The sequence below is a fragment of the Microcaecilia unicolor genome, chromosome 10 (genome assembly GCF_901765095.1).
Source record: "Microcaecilia unicolor chromosome 10, aMicUni1.1, whole genome shotgun sequence".
Taxonomy (NCBI): Eukaryota; Metazoa; Chordata; class Amphibia; order Gymnophiona; family Siphonopidae; genus Microcaecilia; species Microcaecilia unicolor.
This window is the reverse complement of record NC_044040.1, coordinates 129,101,880-129,124,191: the sequence shown is the minus strand read 5'-3', so window position 1 is coordinate 129,124,191 and position 22,312 is coordinate 129,101,880. Positions and strand designations below refer to the sequence as shown.

The 22,312-nt window shown below is 44.6% G+C and overlaps 1 protein-coding gene across 3 annotated transcripts in view; it reads left to right on the top strand.

Moving 5' to 3' along the window:
• Nucleotides 1-22,312, top strand: part of UBXN7 (UBX domain protein 7) — a 588,902-nt gene that overhangs the window by 211,553 nt on the left and 355,037 nt on the right. For all 3 annotated transcript variants that reach the window (XR_003943538.1, XM_030215927.1, XM_030215926.1), the window contains exon 5: nt 22,073-22,185. Coding sequence is in view for 2 of the 3 variants with exons in the window: in XM_030215927.1 (XP_030071787.1) it covers nt 22,073-22,185 (113 nt within the window). In the remaining variant the exon portion in view is untranslated. The remainder of the gene's footprint in view (nt 1-22,072; nt 22,186-22,312) is intronic.

Sequence of the window (22,312 nt, the reverse complement as noted above, 5' to 3'; positions counted from 1 at the left end):
TTGAATTGCTGCTTCTCTATGTCTGATATGACCCTAGAGTGCTCTAGTGCCCTAACCTCCTCTAAGCTTATAGCTGTAATTCTGTAGCCAGTACAGCTCTAGGTTGTAGGTGTATTTGCTTCACCTCTGCCAACTGAGCCTCATGTTGCCCTTTTAGGTCTCTTAACATTCCCTGTACTTGGGCCAACTCTTGCTCTCTCTGTTCTACACCTCTGTTCCTCTTAACAGTTCTTCCCTCACTGTGGCCAGGAGCTGTTCACTAACCTCCCGTTGATGCAGAACCTTGACCTGAACTGCTTTCACTTTCTGAACTGCATCTGCCTCTGCTTTCTGGCAGCATTTTTCAAGGTCTATCCCAACTTGACCCACTGCTATATGTTGTTTATCCTTCTGTATAATATGCTCACTTGGCTGCCTGTAATGCCTGTGTATTTCCTATCAAGATTTGCTGTAATATGCTCACTTGGCTGCCTGTAATGCCTGTGTATTTCCTATCAAGATTTGCAATAAATTCCTGTTCCACTCTAGAGCTTCCCACAGGTGCTGCTGTACCTTACCAGGTTTCTTTCCAGACTCCTTATGGACTGCTGTTCTGCATCCAAAAGGGCAATATTTTTCCACAGGGACCTCTAATTCCTTTCCATCTTGTAAGGACATTCTTCAGTGTGGCCCTCAAGCAGACATAGTAAACAAATACTGGAAGACTGCTGTCCACGAGACTCCACCTTTATCTGGTCACCCATACAACATCCCGCAGACAAGTGAAACACCCATGCCACGTGTTCACCTATTTATTTCCCATTGTGGCTCAAAGAAGAGCGACCAAAATGATAGAGGGGTGGAACTGCTTCCGTATGAGGAAAAGCTAAAGAGGGTTAGGGCGCTTCATCTTGGAAAAAAAGACAGCTGAGGGGGGGGGGGGGGGGGGGGGATATGATTGAGGTCTACATAATCCTGAGTGGAGTGGAACGAGTGGAGGTTGAATCAGTTTTTCTCTCATTCAAAAAGTTCAGGGACCCCAGGGGGCACTCAGTGAAATTGCATGAGGATACTTAAAAACAAATAGGAGGAAATATTTTTTCACTCAGAGAATAGTTAAGCTCTTGAACTCATTGCCAGGGGATGTGGAAATGGAGGTTAGTGTATCTGGGTTTAAAGAAGGTTTGGACAAGTTGCTGGAGGAAAATTCCTTAGCCTGTTATTGAGATGGACATGGGGGATGTCACTGCTTGCCCTGGGATTGATAGCATGGAATGGTGCTTTTAATTGTACTTCTGCCAGGTATTTGTGACCTTGATTGGCCACTGCTGGAAGCAGGATACTGGGCTGGATGGACCATTGGTCTGACCCAGTATGACTGTTCTTATGTTACCCTTTTCCCTTGGGCCCTTTAGGCTTTCAAATGCCCTGGTCCCATTTCCAGATTTCCTCTGACAGTCACATTCAACAGCGTTCTCCCTAGCAAAGGTTTCCCCATTAGATCTGTGGTACCCCATTTTTTCTGAGTTCCCAATGTCTAATTTTGAGGGCTTTCTTCCTGGTTGAGTCTTCTCTGGCAGCAGGGTCTCTACCTTTGTAGACTTCCTGGACTTCCCTCGACCCATGGCTTTGATCTCCCTTGAGGTTTCTCCAGGCAAACACAGGACCTGAAAGAAAGGACAGGACAATCTGTGCAAGTGCAGACTGAGAGACTTTCACCTTCTGCACTCCCCTTTCTTTCTTCCTCCTGACTACTCTTACCAGATAGGAAATACTTTAAAGCTTTTCAATACTCTGGTGGCCTCTGGTTGGGCTTCTATTTTACACGGACTGAACGCTCCTACACCATTACTCTGTCATCAGCTGGCCTGGGAACAAACACAGACAGGGCCCCAAGTGTGATTTCCTTAAATCCCTGCCCAGGGTTTCACCAGCCGCCTGGGTCCTTGATGGCCTCTTCTCCTGCCCTCAGCTTCTCCACCTGTCCAACAGTGCTCACATTCTGTACCGCTTACCTTGTGTGACTGCTGGCAATCGTTTTGCTAAGAGTGACTGGGGTCCTCTTCACTCAAATGCCTCCATGTGGCTATCTGCCAGGTCCCATCTGGGGTGCCAAACTGTGATAACCCTAGGTCCTGTACTCCTCCAGCCCTTCTGTCAGTTACAGAACACTCCCAACCCTGTAGTTCCCACGAGTTCAAGGCCACAAATTGATCCATTCCAGGTTTTCTTCCTTTATTCCAGCCAACAAGCATTCCAACAAACTTGGAGTGACCAGTTCAACTTCCAGTGTTGTAAACAAACTTCTCTCAGCAGTCTGCCCCTCCATTATAGAGGGGCTTGCAGCTCACTTCCCACTCCACAGTTCAGTTCTCTCTGTGGCCTTCCACAGCTGCATTTGCAGTTCACCTGGGCCACCAACTATTTTACAGCTAGAGCTAGGGGCCCTGCTTCCATGTAAACCCTAACCTCAGGGCTTGAGAGCTTTCTTCCTCTCTTTGTGTCCTCCCCTTTCTTTCTCCAGCCTGCCTGTTTTCAGCTGGGGAAGGAAATAGCTTCTCCCCCAGCTTACCCTCGATGAGGCATGGCATATTGTTTTTCCACCCAGGGGAATTGGACTTCCTCACTGGGACCTCCCCCTGGCTGCCAAACAAGGTAACTTCACTCTTTTGTTCCTGAGGGTGTTCTGATTTTTCTTTCCCTCCCTTAGGTATAAGGCCAGAAGCATTATCCCTGATGGCTGTTTTACCTGGAATCTGCCCTTACCGGGAATCTTTCCCCTACAGGGGCTCTCTGGGACTGCCTCATCATGATAGATAGATAATATCCTCCCAAAAATACACAACCGCTTGTAAACCAGGAGGCCTACAGTTTCAGTGACTATCACTTTTTGGACCCTCTAAATTTGTAGATGTATTTCTTTAACCCTTTATCTCACTGGTCCACTGATTTTCACTTGATGGTGACAGTGGACATAGAATTCTTGTATACCAATATTTCTCAAAAAGAAGCCATAGAAATAGTTAGAATGACCTTGAGGAAATGTACTATCAACTTGAGAATTCCCATAATTGCTATGACAGAAAACTATTTTTGTTTTAATGGATGGATTTACAAGCAAATAAAAGGGACTGCCATAGATTCTAGGATGCATCTGATTTGACATCTTTATTTCAAGATTTGTGAAGCAGTTCCTTCCATTAGTAAGTCCTTTGGATGAATGATACATTGTTCTCTTATTGCATGGAGAGGTAATGTGCAAATGCTGCATAGTTTTTAGGAATGGTTAAATGTCCTTTAGTGGAGAAGAGATTTCATATATTGACACATTTGCACAATGTAAGTACTGTGGTGAGCATTAGTAAATTTGAAAGACTGAGATGATTCTGTACATATCCTGTCTTAGGAGTGAGGTTCATTACTGTCTTGGTATGCACAAAACCAATCTGGAGACATTGCCCACCCCCCTCCCCAAGAAACACATAAAGGCAGCTTGGTGATTAACCAGTTTTTAAGACTTAGGTTATATACTTCTTGACAAAGAATTTGAGGCACAATCTGTTGTTATGATGGATCACTTCAAAGAAAGATTATTCTAATGAGAGAGGCTATTTGAGAGCAAAGAATACCGACAGATTCGAATTGCTCAAGACAAAGGCTATGGCGAACAACTGTAAGCTGGTTTGCTCTTATACAGTTTGTTTACTTAAGGATATTACCAGGATTCTCTGGAAGAGTGGCACATTGTGACTTTGGAATGCATTAAGAATAGGGGCCTGTTAAAGACTAGTCTTCTGCGCTCCCTATGAAGAAAGAGAAGAGGAGAGTGAATGGCTGTTTCAGATGTGTCTGATGTGATGTATGACTGGATGTGTGAGTTTTATTTTGTGTGCACCCTGTTTCTAAGGAGAAATTGTTTTTTTAGATACTTTTCTAATTGTGATACTAGATGTTATTTATTTAGCACAATGCCCATGTTCTTTATTATATGTGGGCAAGACAAAAAGAAAACCAGAAGTCAGAATTCAGAAACATGAGAGATGTATTAAAAGGAGGATTGAAGGAAAACCACTCTATCACAGTATAGAAAAAAATCGCGTATTTGTAGAGCTTAGATTTTTGCCATTTGGGTTTTTAAAACATCTTGGAGAGGTGGAGATGTTGATAAAAAGCTTCTTATCCAGGAACAAAGATTTACATTGGATCTTAAATACTGTAACACCAAATGGTCTGCATTTAGAACTTGACCTCTGTCTGTGTATGTATGTATGTATGTATGTATGTATGTATGTGAACTTTATATTTTTTCCATGTCTGTTTTATAATTTGTAATTGATTTATTTGTATTAGAAGATGTGGTTGGATTTTAGTTGGGTCATTTGTGTTTCAGTCCCCCTTTTTTGTTTTTAATCTTTTTGGTTGATTTCAGTTTTTCTTTGGCAAAACGGTAGCTAGCTACTCTCTAATTTTCCCATGAATAAGGCAGAGTGCCAATCAGTGCTAATAAGCTGTCTCCCCCCCCCCCCTCTTTAAATATGATAGCATTCTGATACAGCGCTTCATTTTGCAATCTTTGAGTAGATTGAATCCTTTTGTGTGATATCCTGCTGTAAGTTCAAATTTAAATCTCAAGGCTATAAATGAGTAAAAGCATCAGTATGATAATTGCAATTTAATCTCAAGCATTAGCATTATATATAGCACAGTGGATACTGTACTGATTTGTTTTAATTTTGTATTACAGTGTATTATGATTATTGATTCAACACTAGAGAGTATTTGTGCTGCATTTATAATCTTAGTGTTTAATGGTTGGATTTAATGTGCTGTCACATTAACAATTATAAACACCGTGTTTTAAGCTTGTGTGATAGCATTTTTTGCCTCTATGGCAACATTTTTTTTAAAATACACTTAATATTGGACCTGACTTGTTTTGATAGTAGCAAACATATGGTTTGTTAGTGTTGTTGTTTGTTCAGTGTCAGATATTATCTACACTGCGTTATAATTTGTATGTGGTTTCTAAGACACTGGTTTTAGCTCTTGGTTTAAGTATGTATGGCTGGTTCTCAAGACTACTTAAAGCCAATGGTATAATACTACTTAGGTTTACATTAGAGTAATGGTATAAAGATACATAGTAAACACGGTCCATCCATTCTGCCCAAGAAGATAAATTCATATTTGTGCTACTTTTTTATTTGTACTGTCCTCTTCAGGGCACAGACCGTATAAGTCTGGCCAGCCCTATCCCCGCCTCCCAACCACCAACCCCGCCTCCCACCACCAGCTCTGGCACAGACTGTATAAGTCTGCCCAGCACTATCCTCGCCTCCCAACTACCAGTCCCACCTCCCACCACCAGCTCTGGCACAGACCGTATAAGTCTGCCCACCACTATCCCCACCTCCCAACTACCAGTTCCGCCTCCCACCACCAGTTCTGGCACAGACCGTATACAGTGGGGGAAATAAGTATTTGATCCCTTGCTGATTTTGTAAGTTTGCCCACTGACAAAGACATGAGCAGCCCATAATTGAAGGGTAGGTTATTGGTAACAGTGAGAGATAGCACATCACAAATTAAATCCGGAAAATCACATTGTGGAAAGTATATGAATTTATTTGCATTCTGCAGAGGGAAATAAGTATTTGATCCCCCACCAACCAGTAAGAGATCTGGCCCCTACAGACCAGGTAGATGCTCCAAATCAACTCGTTACCTGCATGACAGACAGCTGTCGGCAATGGTCACCTGTATGAAAGACACCTGTCCACAGACTCAGTGAATCAGTCAGACTCTAACCTCTACAAAATGGCCAAGAGCAAGGAGCTGTCTAAGGATGTCAGGGACAAGATCATACACCTGCACAAGGCTGGAATGGGCTACAAAACCATCAGTAAGACGCTGGGCGAGAAGGAGACAACTGTTGGTGCCATAGTAAGAAAATGGAAGAAGTACAAAATGACTGTTAATCGACAAAGATCTGGGGCTCCACGCAAAATCTCACCTCGTGGGGTATCCTTGATCATGAGGAAGGTTAGAAATCAGCCTACAACTACAAGGGGGGAACTTGTCAATGATCTCAAGGCAGCTGGGACCACTGTCACCACGAAAACCATTGGTAACACATTACGACATAACGGATTGCAATCCTGCAGTGCCCGCAAGGTCCCCCTGCTCCGGAAGGCACATGTGACGGCCCGTCTGAAGTTTGCCAGTGAACACCTGGATGATGCCGAGAGTGATCGGGAGAAGGTGCTGTGGTCAGATGAGACAAAAATTGAGCTCTTTGGCATGAACTCAACTCGCCGTGTTTGGAGGAAGAGAAATGCTGCCTATGACCCAAAGAACACCGTCCCCACTGTCAAGCATGGAGGTGGAAATGTTATGTTTTGGGGGTGTTTCTCTGCTAAGGGCACAGGACTACTTCACCGCATCAATGGGAGAATGGATGGGGCCATGTACCTTACAATTCTGAGTGACAACCTCCTTCCCTCCGCCAGGGCCTTAAAAATGGGTCGTGGCTGGGTCTTCCAGCACGACAATGACCCAAAACATACAGCCAAGGCAACAAAGGAGTGGCTCAGGAAGAAGCACATTAGGGTCATGGAGTGGCCTAGCCAGTCACCAGACCTTAATCCCATTGAAAACTTATGGAGGGAGCTGAAGCTGCGAGTTGCCAAGCGACAGCCCAGAACTCTTAATGATTTAGAGATGATCTGCAAAGAGGAGTGGACCAAAATTCCTCCTGACATGTGTGCAAACCTCATCATCAACTACAGAAGACGTCTGACCGCTGTGCTTGCCAACAAGGGTTTTGCCACCAAGTATTAGGTCTTGTTTGCCAGAGGGATTAAATACTTATTTCCCTCTGCAGAATGCAAATAAATTCATATACTTTCCACAATGTGATTTTCCGGATTTAATTTGTGATGTGCTATCTCTCACTGTTACCAATAACCTACCCTTCAATTATGGGCTGCTCATGTCTTTGTCAGTGGGCAAACTTACAAAATCAGCAAGGGATCAAATACTTATTTCCACCACTGTACATGTTCAGGTCATCAAGTCTCTCCTCATATGTCTTGTAACGCAAATCCCATACCATCCTCGTAGCTTTTCTTTGCACCGCTTCAATTCTTTTTACATCCATAGCAAGATACGGCCTCCAAAACTGAACACAATACTCCAGGTGGGGCCTCACCAACGACTTGTACAGGGGCATCAACACTTCTTTTCTTCTGCTGGTCACACCTCTCTCTATACAGCCTAGTAACCTTCTAGCTACGGCCACTGCCTTGTCACACTGTTTCATCGCCTTCAGATACTATCACCCCAAGATCCCTCTCCCCATCCGTACCTAGCAGACTCTCACCGCCTAACACATATGCCTCTCTTGGATTTCTACTCCCTAAGTGCATCACTTTGCATTTCTTCGCATTGAATTTTAATTGCCAAACCTTAGACCATTCTTCTAGCTTTTTCAGATCCTTTTTCATGTTTTCCACTCCCTCCGGGGTGTCCACTGTGTTACAAATCTTGGTATCATCCGCAAATAGGCAAACTTTACCTTCTAACCCTTCGGCAATGTCACTCAGAAATATATTGAACAGAATCGGCCCCAGCACCGATCCCTGAGGCACTCCACTACTCACCTTTCCCTTCTCCGAGCGAACTCCATTCACCACCACCCTCTGGCGCCTGTCTGTCAACCAGTTCCTAATCCAGTTCACCACTTCGGGTCCTATCTTCAGCCCATCCAGTTTATTTAAGAGCCTCCTGTGGGGAACCGTGTCAAAAGCCTTTCTGAAATCTAAGTAGATTACGTCTATAGCACATCCACGGTTCAATTCTCCAGTCACCCAATCTAAGAATTCAATGAGATTCGTTTGGCACGATTTCCCTTTGGTAAAACCATGTTGTCTCGGATCTTTCAACTCTTTTTCTGCCAGGAAATTCACTATCCTTCAGCATCGCTTCCATTACTTTTCCAATAATCGAAGTGAGGCTTACCGGCCTGTAGTTTCCAGCTTTTTCCCTATCACCACTTTTGTGAAGAGGGACCACATCCGCCGTTCTCCAATCCCTCGGAACCTCTCCCATTTCGATTTATTAAACAAATCTTTAAGAGGACCCGCCAGAACCTCTCTGAGCTCCCTCAATATCCTGGGGTGGATCCCATCCGGTCCCATGGCTTTGTCCACCTTTAGTTTTTCTAGTTTTTGATACACACACTCTTCCGTGAACGGTGCTATATCCACTCCATTCTCAAATGAACTTTTGCCAGTCCATCGTGGTCCTTCTCCCAGATTTTCTTCAGTAAAAACAGAACAAAAGTATCTATTTAGCAAATTTGCCTTTTCTTCATCATTATCTACATAGCGGTTTGCAGTATCTTTTAGTCTCACAATTCCCTTTTTAGTCATTCTCCTTTCACTAATATACCTGAAGAAATTTTTGTCACACCTCCTTGCCTTTCTAGGCATTTGTTCTTCCGCTTGCTCTTTCGCCAGACGTACCTCTCTCTTGGCTTCTTTCAGTTTCCTCCGGTATTCCTCCCCGTGTTCCTCGTCTTTAGTTTTTCTGTATTTCTGGAACGCCAACTCTTTAGCTTTTATTTTCTCAGCCACTTGCTTGGAGAACCATAGCGGTTTCCTTTTTCTCATGCTTTTATTTACTTTCCTTACATAAAGGTTTGTGGCCCTATTTATAGCTTCTTTCAGCCTGGACCACTGTCCTTCCACTTCTTGTATGTCCTCCCTGCCCATCAGCTCCTTCCTTAGGTATTCCCCCATTTTACTAAAGTCAGCATGCTTGAAATCCAGGACTTTGAGTTTTGAGTGGCCACCCTCCTCTTCAGCTGTCATCAAACCAAACCATTTGATGGTCACTGCCGCCCAGGTGGGCACCCACTCGGACATTTGACACGCTATCCGCATTTGTGAGCACCAGATCCAGCGTCGCTCTCTCCTTCCCTCGTGGGTTCCATGACCATTTGTCTGAGCAGAGCACTTTGGAAAGCATCCATAATCTCTCTACTTCTTTCCGATTCCGCAGATGGAACCTTCCAATCTACATCCGGCAGATTGAAATCTCCCAGCAACAGCACCTTTTGAATATCTGCGATCAGGTCTTTATCTAATTCTTCCAATTGTGTTGGAGGTCTATAGACAACACCCACATGGACAGAGGTTCTATCATCTCTTTTTAAGGTAATCCATATCGCTTCTTCCTTACCCCAGGTCCCTGTCATTTCGGTTGCTGTGATATCATTTCTCACATATAGAGCTACTCCTCCACCTTTATGACCCTCTCTATCCTTCCTAAATTGATTATAGCCTGGTATGTTTGCATACTGTAATTTGTTGACTAATAAGCATGCAGTTTCCTTCAACACTGAGTGGAGTGGACAGTGTTCGTGATTAAAAAAAAAAAAATATATATATATAAAGACTTTTTTTTTTTTTTTTTTTTGCGCCATGCAATTTTATATGGCCTTGGTTTTTAAGCAGCGTAGATTTTCAAAACATATTATTGGTTTTTATAATACTTCATTGGGGTTTTTTTGTTTTGCATCAGAGGAATTGTTGCTTTGGTGAAAATTACATATTCACTTCTGCAAATAATATTGACGTCATAATTTAAAATAGCTTTTTAATTGTATGCAGTAAATACAGACCTGTGCAAGTTGGGACTAAGGCCAATAAGTACCTTAGTAATGCTTATTTGTGTTCTCTGCTTTCAACTGAAGGGTAAAGAATCATCCTGCTTATTTACACCTTCATCAGAAGTTTATTTTTCTGTTGAGAAAACCAAGGAGTTGGTATCTAGCGTGTTCTGTAATATTTGAAGGGATGGTATGTTCTTTTAGACTCTCTACTTTTGTATGTTTTAATTTTGTGATTTATTCATTCATGTTTTTTATGTGTGTTTTATGTTTTTGCATCTATTTCCCCTGAAGCAGCCTATGGGCGAAACATGGCTGTGGCGGGCGTATGGGCATGTTTTACAAGCTTATTTGGTACATCTCACTCCATCTTGTGTGAGCAGTTACACCTCTTGTTTTTGTTTACATCACATTAGAGTACATAAGTATTGCCGTACTGGGACAGACCAAAGGTCCATCAAGCCCAGCATCCCACCTCCAACAGTGGCCAATCCAGGTCACAAATACCTGGCAAAATCCCAAAAAGTACAAAACATTTTATGCTGCTTATCCCAGAAATAAGCAGTGGAGTTTCCCCAAGCCCACTTTAATAATGGTCTATGGACTTTTCTCTTAGGAAGCCGTCCAAACCTTTTTTAAACCCTGCTAAGCTAACTGCCTTTACCACATTTTCTGGCAACGAATTCCAGAGTTTAATTACATGTTGAGTGAAGAAACATTTTCTCAGATTTGTTTTAAATTTAGAGTGATCTAGCAGGAGGATACGGAAAGTGAAATTTATTCATACCTACTACTACTACTTATCATTTCTATAGCGCTACAAGGCATACGCAGCGCTGTACATCATACATCTACTTATCACTTCTATAGCGCTACAAGGCTGTTCGTTTCTTTTCCTTGAGCCTTGCTAGGACAAGTCCAATACCTGCCCTGGAAGACTGTGGTGCCGGGGGTGACTTTGAGATTTGCCTGCTCTGTTCTGCGTTTTTGTATATAATTATTTCAATTGTTGAATTGTGTTACAGTAGTTATATAGTAAGTCTCCTGTGGAGTCATTGGAAGAGTTTAGTATCTCTACCTTCATCTGTAGGTAGGGGGCTGCAACACATTGATCTGGAATGGTCTAGCAGGACTCAAAGAAAGGAAATTAACATGTATAAATACATTTTATCTTGAATACCACCTTCTTTTGGAATCTGGCCTCAAACCTAACTTGAAAGTTCACCTTAACATTGTTTGCGTTCATTACCATTTAGAAAGTAAACCCTTGCCATCACAGCCTTTATTTATTCAGTGCTTCTATTAAGCCTCTCACTGTGTCCTGGGACCTCGATGTGTTACTGAACCAGCTGTTGAAGGCACTATTTGAACTACTAGACTCCTGTGATTGAATTGCTTGATCCTGAAAGTTTTCTGGTGATGGGTTACTTTGGGTGTGCTTCAGGCCTTGCTCACCAATCAGCCCTGCTTGAAGGTATTCAATAATAGGATGGTTTGGACTTCTGTCTTAATCATCTTCCCAACATTTTTCAATCCATATACCATAATAGTGAGCATACTTATACACAGACTGGATTGTAAAAGAGCCTTAGCTTTTATCTGGAGCAGACTGAAGCCCTCAGAAATTTCACCCAGTGTGAGACTGATGCGGTTAAGTGTATACTGTTCAGTTAGCTAACAGATAACATCTCATTTGCTAATGACCAGACAAAACAACTGTGGAAAATATCAGAGTCAGGGCAGCATCTATAGATGACTTGAGGTCGGCCTTCATGGAGAAGATTTGCAAACTGTCTATACATTCACATCTCATTACTGTGTGAAGGGATATTCCCAACCTGACAGGTTTTTTTCATTCTGTCTGTGGAATTTCTTTGAAGCATAAAAACTAACTCCAACCCCTTGAAGTCAGTATCTTTCTGTTCAGGTTGCCTTTATCACATCTCCTTCTCTCTCCCCACCCCCCCACCCCCCCCCCAAAAAAAAATAGCAAAACATACTAACAAAAGAAAGTTCATTCTTATTAGCATTTCAGAGGCCCCCCCCCCCCCCCACTCTTTTTTCCCCCTTTTGTTAAAGGTGACCTGTATCTAGGAATTCTTGTCAGTAAAAACTTCATAGCCTGTTTGTACTTAAAACCAAACAAAAAAACATGGTTGCTTACCTATGACAGGTTTTCTTCAAGGAGGTTAGAATATGTTTTCACAGTACCTGCCCATCTTCCGTAGGAGTTAGCTCTGTTTACATTCCAACTGTTATTAGCTTTGCATAGAAGAGCTGAAGTGGCCCCATGTAATGACAGTGGTTGAAAGTTCCCATACACTGTGCTGTGAACTAATTACAAAGCTCTCTAAATATCAAATCATTAATAACTCACTTTTAGTGTACTGGCTCCATTGTGTGACATCGCCAGACAGTGTGGATTTGTATCTTGGTGCCATCGGAGAATATCTGTTAAAGGTAAGCAACCTAGTTTTTCAGCCCTGCCCAATAATTTTAATAGGTACACTGTTCTGCTTGTGGAAGTAGGGCAAAGGAATAATTAGTGTTTTTCTGTATTACCTGGATTAATTTACAGTTCTGGTTCCACTTCTTTGCACATTTAGGACTGAGGTTATCATAAAGCAATACTTAGGCCTTCATTTACTAAGTTTCTTCTGCCATTTTGTATCAATAAGAAAAGAAGCCTCCTAAATTAGGTCCTTAGTGCATTAGGACTTCCTTAGTGCCTGCAGCAGATGAATCCAGGAACTGGTGGGTTATGTCTGTCTATCAGTAGGTGGAGATAGAGATAAGACTGAAGGCAGTGATACCAGATGGCCAGCCCCTGCATCAGGTGGTAGGCGGCTTCTCTCCAACTCCTGGTTTCAAGGCCCTTGAGGGTGCTCCTGGGCCAGGTGGCCAGTTGAGCAACGGGGTGTTTGGCTAAGAGTGCCAACTTTAGAGGCATACTTGGCTGCCAGGTCCCTGCCTCACCCCATTTTTCCCTCTGCTGGAGCTTCCTATTCGGCTCTCTGCTGGGAGGTCCCACTGCAACGGAGGTTAGTGGCTGTGGTAAGTGCTGGCTCCTTTCTTCTTTCTCCCTGGACGGTCCGACTTCTGGGTATGGCAGCGGAGACTGTTAAACGCTATTCCCGATGTGAGAAACGGTGTTCAGCAGCCGGTTTGTGCAGCGTGGAGTGCGCTGAGTCTACCAGAGGAGACAGCTCTCTTCCTTCCTCAGACAGCGCGCTTTCCTGCCCTGAACTGTATGGTGCATGTGCCATTTTTTCTGGCGCCAGTGAGGCATCCCCCACTGCGGTTTCTATTTGGGCACCTTCCCCTCTTGGCAGTGAAGCATTGGGGGGGGGGGGTCTGGGGCATCTGTTGGGCCTGGTTTTGGAATGGCTGCAGCTCTTGACAGGCTCGGTGGACTTTTTTCCTCCTGAATTTGTCCTCCTTATGCACCAGGCCTATGTCCTGAAGCGGGCTCACACTTCATGGGTCAGGCTTCACGCCTTGTGGGCCCTGGGGATCCTGTTTGCGATCGGGATATACTGGCCTCCTCTTCTGGGGATGATCCCATTCTCAAGAGGAGGCGCTTGGCCTCGCTGTCTCTAGAGGGGTCTTTGGTTCCCGTGACAACTGCCCCATCTGGTGGTTCCTTCAGGAGGATCTTGGAGACAGGCGGGCCTGGAGGAGGGGGAGTTGCTCCATGAGGAGATGGATGACCCCTCTGCGTATGGCTATTTCACAAGGAGGAACTGCCATCCCTTATTTCTCAAGCCTCAGAGGCTTTGAATATTGTGGACCCGAAGGTGGCTGCTTCTCAGGCGATTAATCCTAAGATGGCTACTACCCAGTGCCTGTCGAGGGCGTTCCTGAGGCTATTCAAGAACTCAGTTCTGCATAGTGGTCAGATCCAGATGGCCGTCTTAAGGTAGCCAAAGCCATGGTATGGTTTATCCTGTGGGTGCGGATGAAGGGGAGCTGTTTTCTCTCCCTAAGGTAGATGCCCTGGTGACGGCGGTCACCAAGAAGATGATGCTACCAGTGAAAGGTGGAGTAGTGTTGAAAGACCTACAGGACCGATGTCTGGAGGCTTCTCTGAAACGCTCGTTTGAAGTGGCTGCTCTGGCTCTGCAGGCCTCCGTTTGTGGTTCTTATGTGGCTAGAGCTTGTCTTAACAGCTTTATTCGGTACTGGAGACTGACCAGGAGACTGACCTATCTGGGGCTTCTGGGTTTTCTCCGATGGACATGGGCCTCACCTACCTGGCGGATGCCCTATATGATTTTGGCCAAGCTGATGGCGTTGACATTTTCCTCTCTGCGACTCTTGTGGCTCTGTCATTGGCGGCGGACATGGCTTCTAAACAGTGCCTGATAAAAATGACCTTTAAGTTTATAATTGCTGTTTGAGGAGGACTTCAAGAAGATTGTGAAGGAGTTGGGGGATTCCAGGTCTCAATGCCTCCCTGAGGATAAACCCAAGCCTGGCCTATGGCGGGGTCTTCGAGGTCTCGGTTTTATGAGGTGTGTCAGTATCATCCAGGATGGTTTTCAGGGTCTTTTCAGTGCTCTCGTTTTCAACAGTGCTCTTCCTTTCAGAATGACAAATGAGCTCAACAGGGACCTGTGCCGCTCAATCTTCCCAATGATGGGACGCTGGCCCATTCTGAGGAGGAGCAGATAGGGGGTTGGCTGACCCTTTTCTACCTGGAATGGGTCAAGATCACTTCAGACCAGTGGGTTCTCGATGTGGTGCCAGGAGGGTTACAAGCTCAAATTCTTCTCTCCCATCACAGATTATTTTCTGGAATCCCGCTGTGCCACGCGCGCCAAGTGGACGGCAGTACTTGCCACTTCGAGATCTTGCCATCATTCCCATGCCCCCCCTTGAGGTTCACACAGGTCTCTATTCCATGTGTTTCATGGTTCCCAAGAAGGGGGGACGCCTTTCGGCCTACACTCGATCTCAGAAAGGTGTCAATTTCTAAGGGTTTGACACTTCCGCATGGAAACCTTGTGATCCGTTATTGTGGTGGTTCAGCCTGGCAAGTTCTTGCATATCCCCAGTTGGCAGCCTCAGCAGAGATTCCTTCGGTTTGTGGTCCTGGGTCGTCACTTCCAGTTTCGGGCTTTCCCCTTTGTCCTGGCCACAGCTCCATGCACCTTTTCCAAGGTCATGGTGGTGGCGGCCTTTCCGGGAAAGAGGAGGATTTGGGTGCATCACTACCTCGAAGACTAGTTGATCTGGGCGGCTTCGGTTCAGGAGAATCACGTAGCCACTGACCGCGTCATTGCCCTCTTACAATCTTTGGGCTGGGTGATCAACAGAGCCAAGAGTCACCTTCTACCGACTCAGACTTTGGAATATCTGGGAGTGTGCTTCGACACGAGGCAGGGGAAGGTATTCCTGCTGGACAGTCAGCAAATCAAGTTGATGTCACAGGTGCACATTTTACTTCAGATGCCCTGTCCTCGCATTCAGGATTATGTTCAGGTTCTGGGTTTCATGGCGGCCACCCTGGAGGTTGTGCCGTGGGCAAGGGCACACATGTGCCTCCTGTAACTTTCCCTGTTGAGCAGATGGTTGCTGACTTCTCTGGATTATTGGCAACTTCTTCCCTGGTTGGTCAGTGCCAGGAGCCTTCAGAGACGGGATTCCAAAGTACAGAACAAAGTCCAAAATACAGCAAAAAGCACCAAGAACTTTCAGAGACGTCTCTGAAGATTCTTAGTGCTTTTTGCTGTATTTTGGACTTTGTTCTGTACTTTAGACCCTCTCTGTATTATTATACCAGTCAATGCCAGGAGTAGCTCGGCATGGTGGTTCCTTCCTCCCAATTTGCAGAGGGGCATGCCGTTGGCCACCCCTCATTGGGTGGTTGTAATTACATATGCCAGTCGCTCAGGGTGGGGAACTGATTGTCTCAGAGTTGCAAGGAGAGTTGGACTCCACTCAAGTTGGCTTGGCCCATCAATCATTTGGAATTGAGAGCAATAGTAAACACCTTGATGAGTTTTCAGGATCTGCTGGAGGGCAAGGCTCTTGTCGGACAACACCACGACAGTGGCATATATCAACAGGCAGGAGGGCACCCACAGTTTGCCTCTAGCGACGGAAGCACTCTGTCATCTAGATTGGGTGTAGATTCATGCTCTCTGCCTGTCAACAGCACATATTGTAAGGCAGAGCAAACACCCAGGTGGATTTTCTTAGTCGGAATTTTCTGGACGCGGCGGAGTGGGAGCTGTCCTCGGAAACATTCCTCCTAATTTGTCAACTTTGGGGGACACCAGTGATCAACCTCATGGCTACACAGGAGAATGCCAGGGTACCCAAGTTCTTTAGCCAAAAAAGACAGCCCCGGTCTGCAGGCTTGTACGCCCTGCTACAGCCGTGGCCAGAGTCTATGCTTCTTTGTGTTTCTGGCTTGGTCCTTTATATGCAGAGTTTTGTACCGGATCAGTCTTCACCGGGGACTAGCTGTGTTAGTGGTGCCGGATTGGGCGTGTTATGTGGACCTGATTTGGTTGCACAAGGTCAGCCATTGCGTCTGTTGGTGACTCTAGATCTCCTCCATCAGGGTTCGGTCTGGATGGAAGATCCCTCCTGCTTGGTCTTACAGCCTGGCTCCTGAGAGGAACTGCTTGAGTATGAAAGGTTACTCAGAAGCAGTTATAGCCACGTTGCTGCAGGCTTGGAAGCATTCTACTTCCTCGGCTTATGCTCGGGTGTGGAGGACCTTTTCGACATGGTGTGTCCAGCACTTCGGGTCTCCCTTTAAGGCATTGGTTTCTCTCATATTGACCTTCCTGCAGGATGGACTTCAGAAGGGGTTGGCCTATATAAGTACATAAGTAATGCCATACTGGGAAAAGACCAAGGGTCCATCGAGCCCAGCATCCTGTCCACGACAGCGGCCAATCCAGGCCAAGGGCACCTGGCAAGCTTCCCAAACGTACAAACATTCTATACATGTTATTCCTGGAATTGTGGATTTTTCCCAAGCCCATTTAGTAGCGGTTTATGGACTTATCCTTTAGGAAACCGTCCAACCCCTTTTTAAACTCTGCTAAGCTAACCGCCTTCACCACTTTCTCCAGCAACGAATTCCAGAGTTTAATTATACGTTGGGTGAAGAAAAATTTTCTCCGATTTGTTTTAAATTTACTACACTATTTTCATTGCATGCCCCCTAGTCCTAGTATTTTTGGAAAGCGTGAACAGACACTTCACATCCACCTGTTCCACTCCACTCATTATTTTATATACCTCTATCATGTCTCCCCTCAGCCATCTCTTCTCCAAGCTGAATAGCTCTAGCCTCCTTAATCTTTCTTCATAGGGAAGTCGTCCCATCCCCGCTATCATTTTAGTCGCCCTTCGCTGCACCTTTTCCAATTCTACTATATTTTTCTTGAGATGCGACGACAAGAATTGAACACAATACTCAAGGTGCGGTCGCACCATGGAGCGATACAACAGCATTATAACATCCTCACATCTGTTTTCCATACCTTTCCTAATAATACCCAACATTCTATTCGCTTTCCTAGTCGCAGCAGCACACTGAGCAGAAGGTTTCAGCGTATTATCGACGACTACACCCAGATCCCTTTCTTGGTCCGTAACTCCTAACGTGGAACCTTGCATGACGTAGCTATAATTCGGGTTCTTTTTTCCCACATGCATCACCTTGCACTTGCTCACATTAAACGTCATCTGCCATTTAGCCGCCCAGTCTCCCAGTCTCATAAGGTCCTCTTGTAATTTTTCACAATCCTGTCGCGATTTAACAACTTTGAATAACTTTGTGTCATCAGCAAATTTAATTACCTCGTTAGTTACTCCCATCTCTAAATCATTTATAAATATATTAAAAGGCAGCAGTCCTAGCACAGACCCTGAGGAACCCCACTAACTAGCCTTCTCCATTGTGAATACTGACCATTTAACCCCACTCTCTGTTTCCTATCCTTCAACCAGTTTTTAATCCACAATAGGACATTTCCTCCTATCCCATGACCCTCCAATTTCCTCTGTAGCCTTTCATGAGGTACCTTGTCAAACGCCTTTTGAAAATCCAGATACACAATATCAACCGGTTCCCCTTTGTCCACATGTTTGTTTACTCCTTCAAGGAATTGAAGTAAATTGGTCAGGCAAGATTTCCCCACACAAAAGCCGTGCTGACTTGGTCTCAGTAAACCATGTCCTCGGATGTGCTCCGTAATTTTGTTTTTAATAATAGCCTCTACCATTTTCCCCGGCACTGACGTCAGACTCACCGGTCTATAATTTCCCAGATCTCCCCTGGAGCCTTTTTAAAAAATCGACGTTACATTGGCCACCCTCCAATCTTCCGGTACCACGCTTGATTTTAAGGATAAGTTGCATATCACTAGCAGTAGCTCCGGAAGCTCATTTTTCAGTTCTATCAGTACTCTAGGATGAATACCATCTGGTCCAGGAGATTTGCTACTCTTCAGTTTGCTGTACTGCCCCATTACGTCCTCCAGGTTTACCGTGAAGTCAGTAAGTTTCTCCGACTCGTCCGCTTGAAATACTATTTCCGACACCGGTATCCCACCCAAATCTTCCTCGGTGAAGACTGAAGCAAAGAATTCATTCAGTCTCTCCGCTACGTCTTTGTCTTCCTTGATCGCCCCTTTTACCCCTCGGTCATCCAGCGGCCCAACCGATTCTTTTGCCGGCTTCCTGCTTTTAACATACCAAAAATTTTTTTTACTATGTTTTTTTGCCTCTAATGCTATCTTTTTTTCGTAATCCCTCTTGGCCTTCTTTATCTGCGCCTTGCATTTGCTTTGACACTCCTTATGCTGCTTCTTGTTATTTTCAGACGGTTCCTTCTTCTATTTTCTGAAGGAGTTTCTTTTAGCCCTAATAGCTTCCTTCACCTCACTTTTCAACCAGGCCGGCTGCCTTTTGGACTTCCGTCTTTCCTTTCTAATTCGCAGAATATGTATGGCCTGGGCCTCCAGGATGGTATTTTTGAACAGTGTCCACGCCTGTTGTACAGTTTTTACTCAGTTGCCCCCCTAAGTTTTTTTTTTTTTTTGTTTGTTTGTTTTTACCATTCTCATTTTATCATAGTCTCCTTTTTTAAAGCTAAACGCTAACGTATTTGACTTTCTGTGTACAGTTACTTCAAGGTCGATATCAAAACTGATCATATTATGATCACTGTTATCAAGCGGCCCCAGTACCATAACGTTCCTCACCAGATCATGCGCTCCACTAAGGACCAAGTCTAGAATTTTTCCTTCTCTCGTCGGCTCCTGCACCAGCTGCTCCATAAAGCTGTCCTTGATTTCATCAAGGAATTGTACCTCTGTAGCGTGTCCCGATGTTACATTTACCCAGTCTATACTTGGATAATTGAAATCACCCATTATTATTACATTGCCCATTTTGTTCGCGCCTCTGATTTCTTTTATCATTTCTGCGTCTACCTGCTCATCCTGGCGAGGCGGGCGGTAGTACACTCATATCACCGTTTTTTTCCCTTTTATACATGGAATTTCAACCCACAATGATTCAAAGGTGTGATTTGTGTCCCGCTGAATTTGTAATCTATCTGAGTCAAGGCTCTCGTTAATATACAATGCTACCCCTCCACCAGTCCGGTCCACCCTATCACTACGATATACTTTGTACCCCGGTATGACAGTGTCCCACTGGTTATCCTCATTCCACCAGGTCTCAGTAATGCCTATTATATCCAATTTTTCATTTAGTGCAATATGTTTCAACTCTTATTTCTTGCATATAGACTTTTCAGAGTATGTTTGTTGTTCCTATTTGCATGATGCTTAGTACCTGACACTATTGATTTGCCATCTTTTGTCTGATCTTTAGTTGTATTTAAGGGCACCTGGCCTACCACGGTCTGTTGTGCAATTCTCTTCGGTTTCAGTTAGCTGCCCTCTCGTGTTATAGGGGACACATAGCCAGTTCGTCCCTGGCATCTCACCCTTATGCGATTCATTTTCGGGGGGGGGGGGGCTCTCCATCTTCGTCCACTGCTTCGGCGGCTGTGTCCTACTGGTGGTTAAACCTAGTACTTCAGGATTTACAGGTGCCACCGTTTGAGGTTTTGCATAAGGCATCAGAGAAAGGTCTTACTGTGAAGACAGCTCGATGGATTTCGGAGATTTCAGGCATTGTCTCATTAAGACCCTTTCCTGCAGTTCTCCGAGGCGGGGGTTTCTATTCAAACTGTTCCATCTTTTTTGCCTAAAGTAATTTCGGCCTTCCTTATCAATCAGGTGCTCTTTCTGCCCTTGTTTCGGAAAGAGGACTACCGGGCGGAATTCGCATCTCTTTGCCTATTGGATGTGTGGAGGGTGCTTCTCAGGTATCTCCGGGTGTCCAGCGATTTTCGCCAATCCGATCACCTCTTCATGCTCCTTTCTGGGGCACAGAGAGGTAAGGCCACCTCCATGGTGACTATTGCTCGATGGATTAACAAGAGCATTGGGTCAGCGTACATTTTGCATGGGCGGACCCTGCCTGCGGCACTGCGTGCTCATTCTAGACGAGCGCAGGCAACTTCATGGGTGGAAACTTCAATTCTGCCGTTGGAATAAATATGTCAGGCAGCTTCTTGGGCTTCCTGACATACTTTTTCAAAGCATTACAGATTGGATGTGGCCGCACGGGAAGATGTGCGGTTCGGGGCACAGATGTTGGCACAGGGCGTGTCGGCTTCCCTCCCTACATAGGGTATGCTTTGGTATATTCCACATGTTCCTGGATTCATCTGCTGCAGGCGCTAAGGAAGGTAAAATTAAGCCCTACCTGATAATTCTCTTTCCTTTAACTGCAGCAGATGAATCCATGATCCCTCCCTATTAGCCGACATTTGCTGTTTTCTTCTGCGCAGCCTCAATGTTGTTCTTTCCCTTTTTCTCTAGCGCAGATTTAGACAGAGAAAAGGTGCACTTTTCGGAGTAGAGTTCAATTGAAGAGGAGCTTGTGTTCCTTTGTTCCATTTGTTTGGCTTCTAATTCTTTGTTGCGAGGATGATTTCTGAGATCTGGTTACTTTGTTGAATTATTTCCACTGCTTACAAATGACATATACTAACCGATGCAGAGGCTGTTTGTTTGATATCACTGCCTTCAGTCTTGTGTATCTCCACCTACTGGTAGACGGACATAACCCACCAGTTCCTAGATTCATCTGCTGCGGCTAAAGGAAAGAAAATGATCAGGTAGGACATAATTTTACCATACTGCTCATAGGGTGAATGTAAAAATTCAGTGCTGCTTGCTTTGTATAAGTACATAAGTAATGCCACACTGGGAAAAGACCAAGGGTCCATCGAGCCCAGCATCCTGTCCACGACAGCGGCCAATCCAGGCCAAGGGCACCTGGCAAGCTTCCCACACGTACAAACATTCTATACATGTTGTTCCTGGAATTGTGGATTTTTCCCAAGTCCATTTAGTAGCTTGTCCTTTAGGAAACCATCTAACCCCTTTTTAAATTCTGCCAGGCTACTACTACTACTACTACTTAACATTTCTAGAGCGCTACTAGGGTTACGCAGCGCTGTACAATTTAACAAAGAGAGACAGTCCCTGCTCAAAGAGCTTACAATCTAATAGACAAGTGAACGGTCGGTCCGATAGGGGCAGTCAAATTGGGGCAGTTTGGATTCACTGAACGGTAAGGGTTAGGTGCCGAACGCAGCATTGAAGGCTAATATGTATAGGTGTCAGTCATATGATCTGAACAGTATATTTGTGCTTTTAATACTTTTAATGATTAGTACTTCAGAAACATAACATATTATAGATCTACCATCACATGACTGCAGATGAGTGTCCTACATTACTAACCTAGTTACAGCAGGATAGAGAGAGTCATTGGTAGATATTGATTTGTACAGGTTCATATAGTTTTAAGGGGATTTGGGCCTGTGACTTTCATTTCAGTGCTCTAATCCGTAGTTCACACCATTCTGCTTATACAACAAAGTGTTTATTGGAGACAGTAGAGGAGGAAAGTGAGGAAAGTGTATTCTTTAGCTAAGAAGACATGAGTTTTATCCGTACCAGAAATATTTCAGGAGTTTAAATGCCTAAGAAAAAGGGGATTCCTTAACCCACTGCTGTTAGCACAGTTGTCTGTAAGGACTCAGAAGGAAGCCCAGGACTGCGCTGATAACTTTTCGGTGTGTTTCACATTTGCAAGCTAACATGTACCTTGACTTTCCCCTTTAAGGCAGGTTATATAAGCAAGCAACATGTGAATATTTTTTAAGAAGACGTTTATATTTTACAGTAGCATGCATGTATAGCAGATGAAAGCATTGAAAGAATACTATAGAATGTATAAGATGTACAGTCCTGTGAGTATCTTTCTATCTAATGCTGACCCATTTCCCCCCTTGGGACTATACAGTCCGGCAGGAGCAGGAGCTGCGGAATGGAGGGGCGGTGGATAAGAAGCTCACCACACTCGCAGACCTCTTCAGGCCCCCCATTGACCTGATGCACAAAGGCAGTTTTGAAACGGTGGGTTGGAAGTGCTAGAATGATTGCAAATGGGTTGTTTTTATAGAGCGATGTTGAAGCAATCAGACTTGAATTTCTCCATCACTTATTTCTGGAAGTGAATGATATAAAAAAGTACTTTCCTATT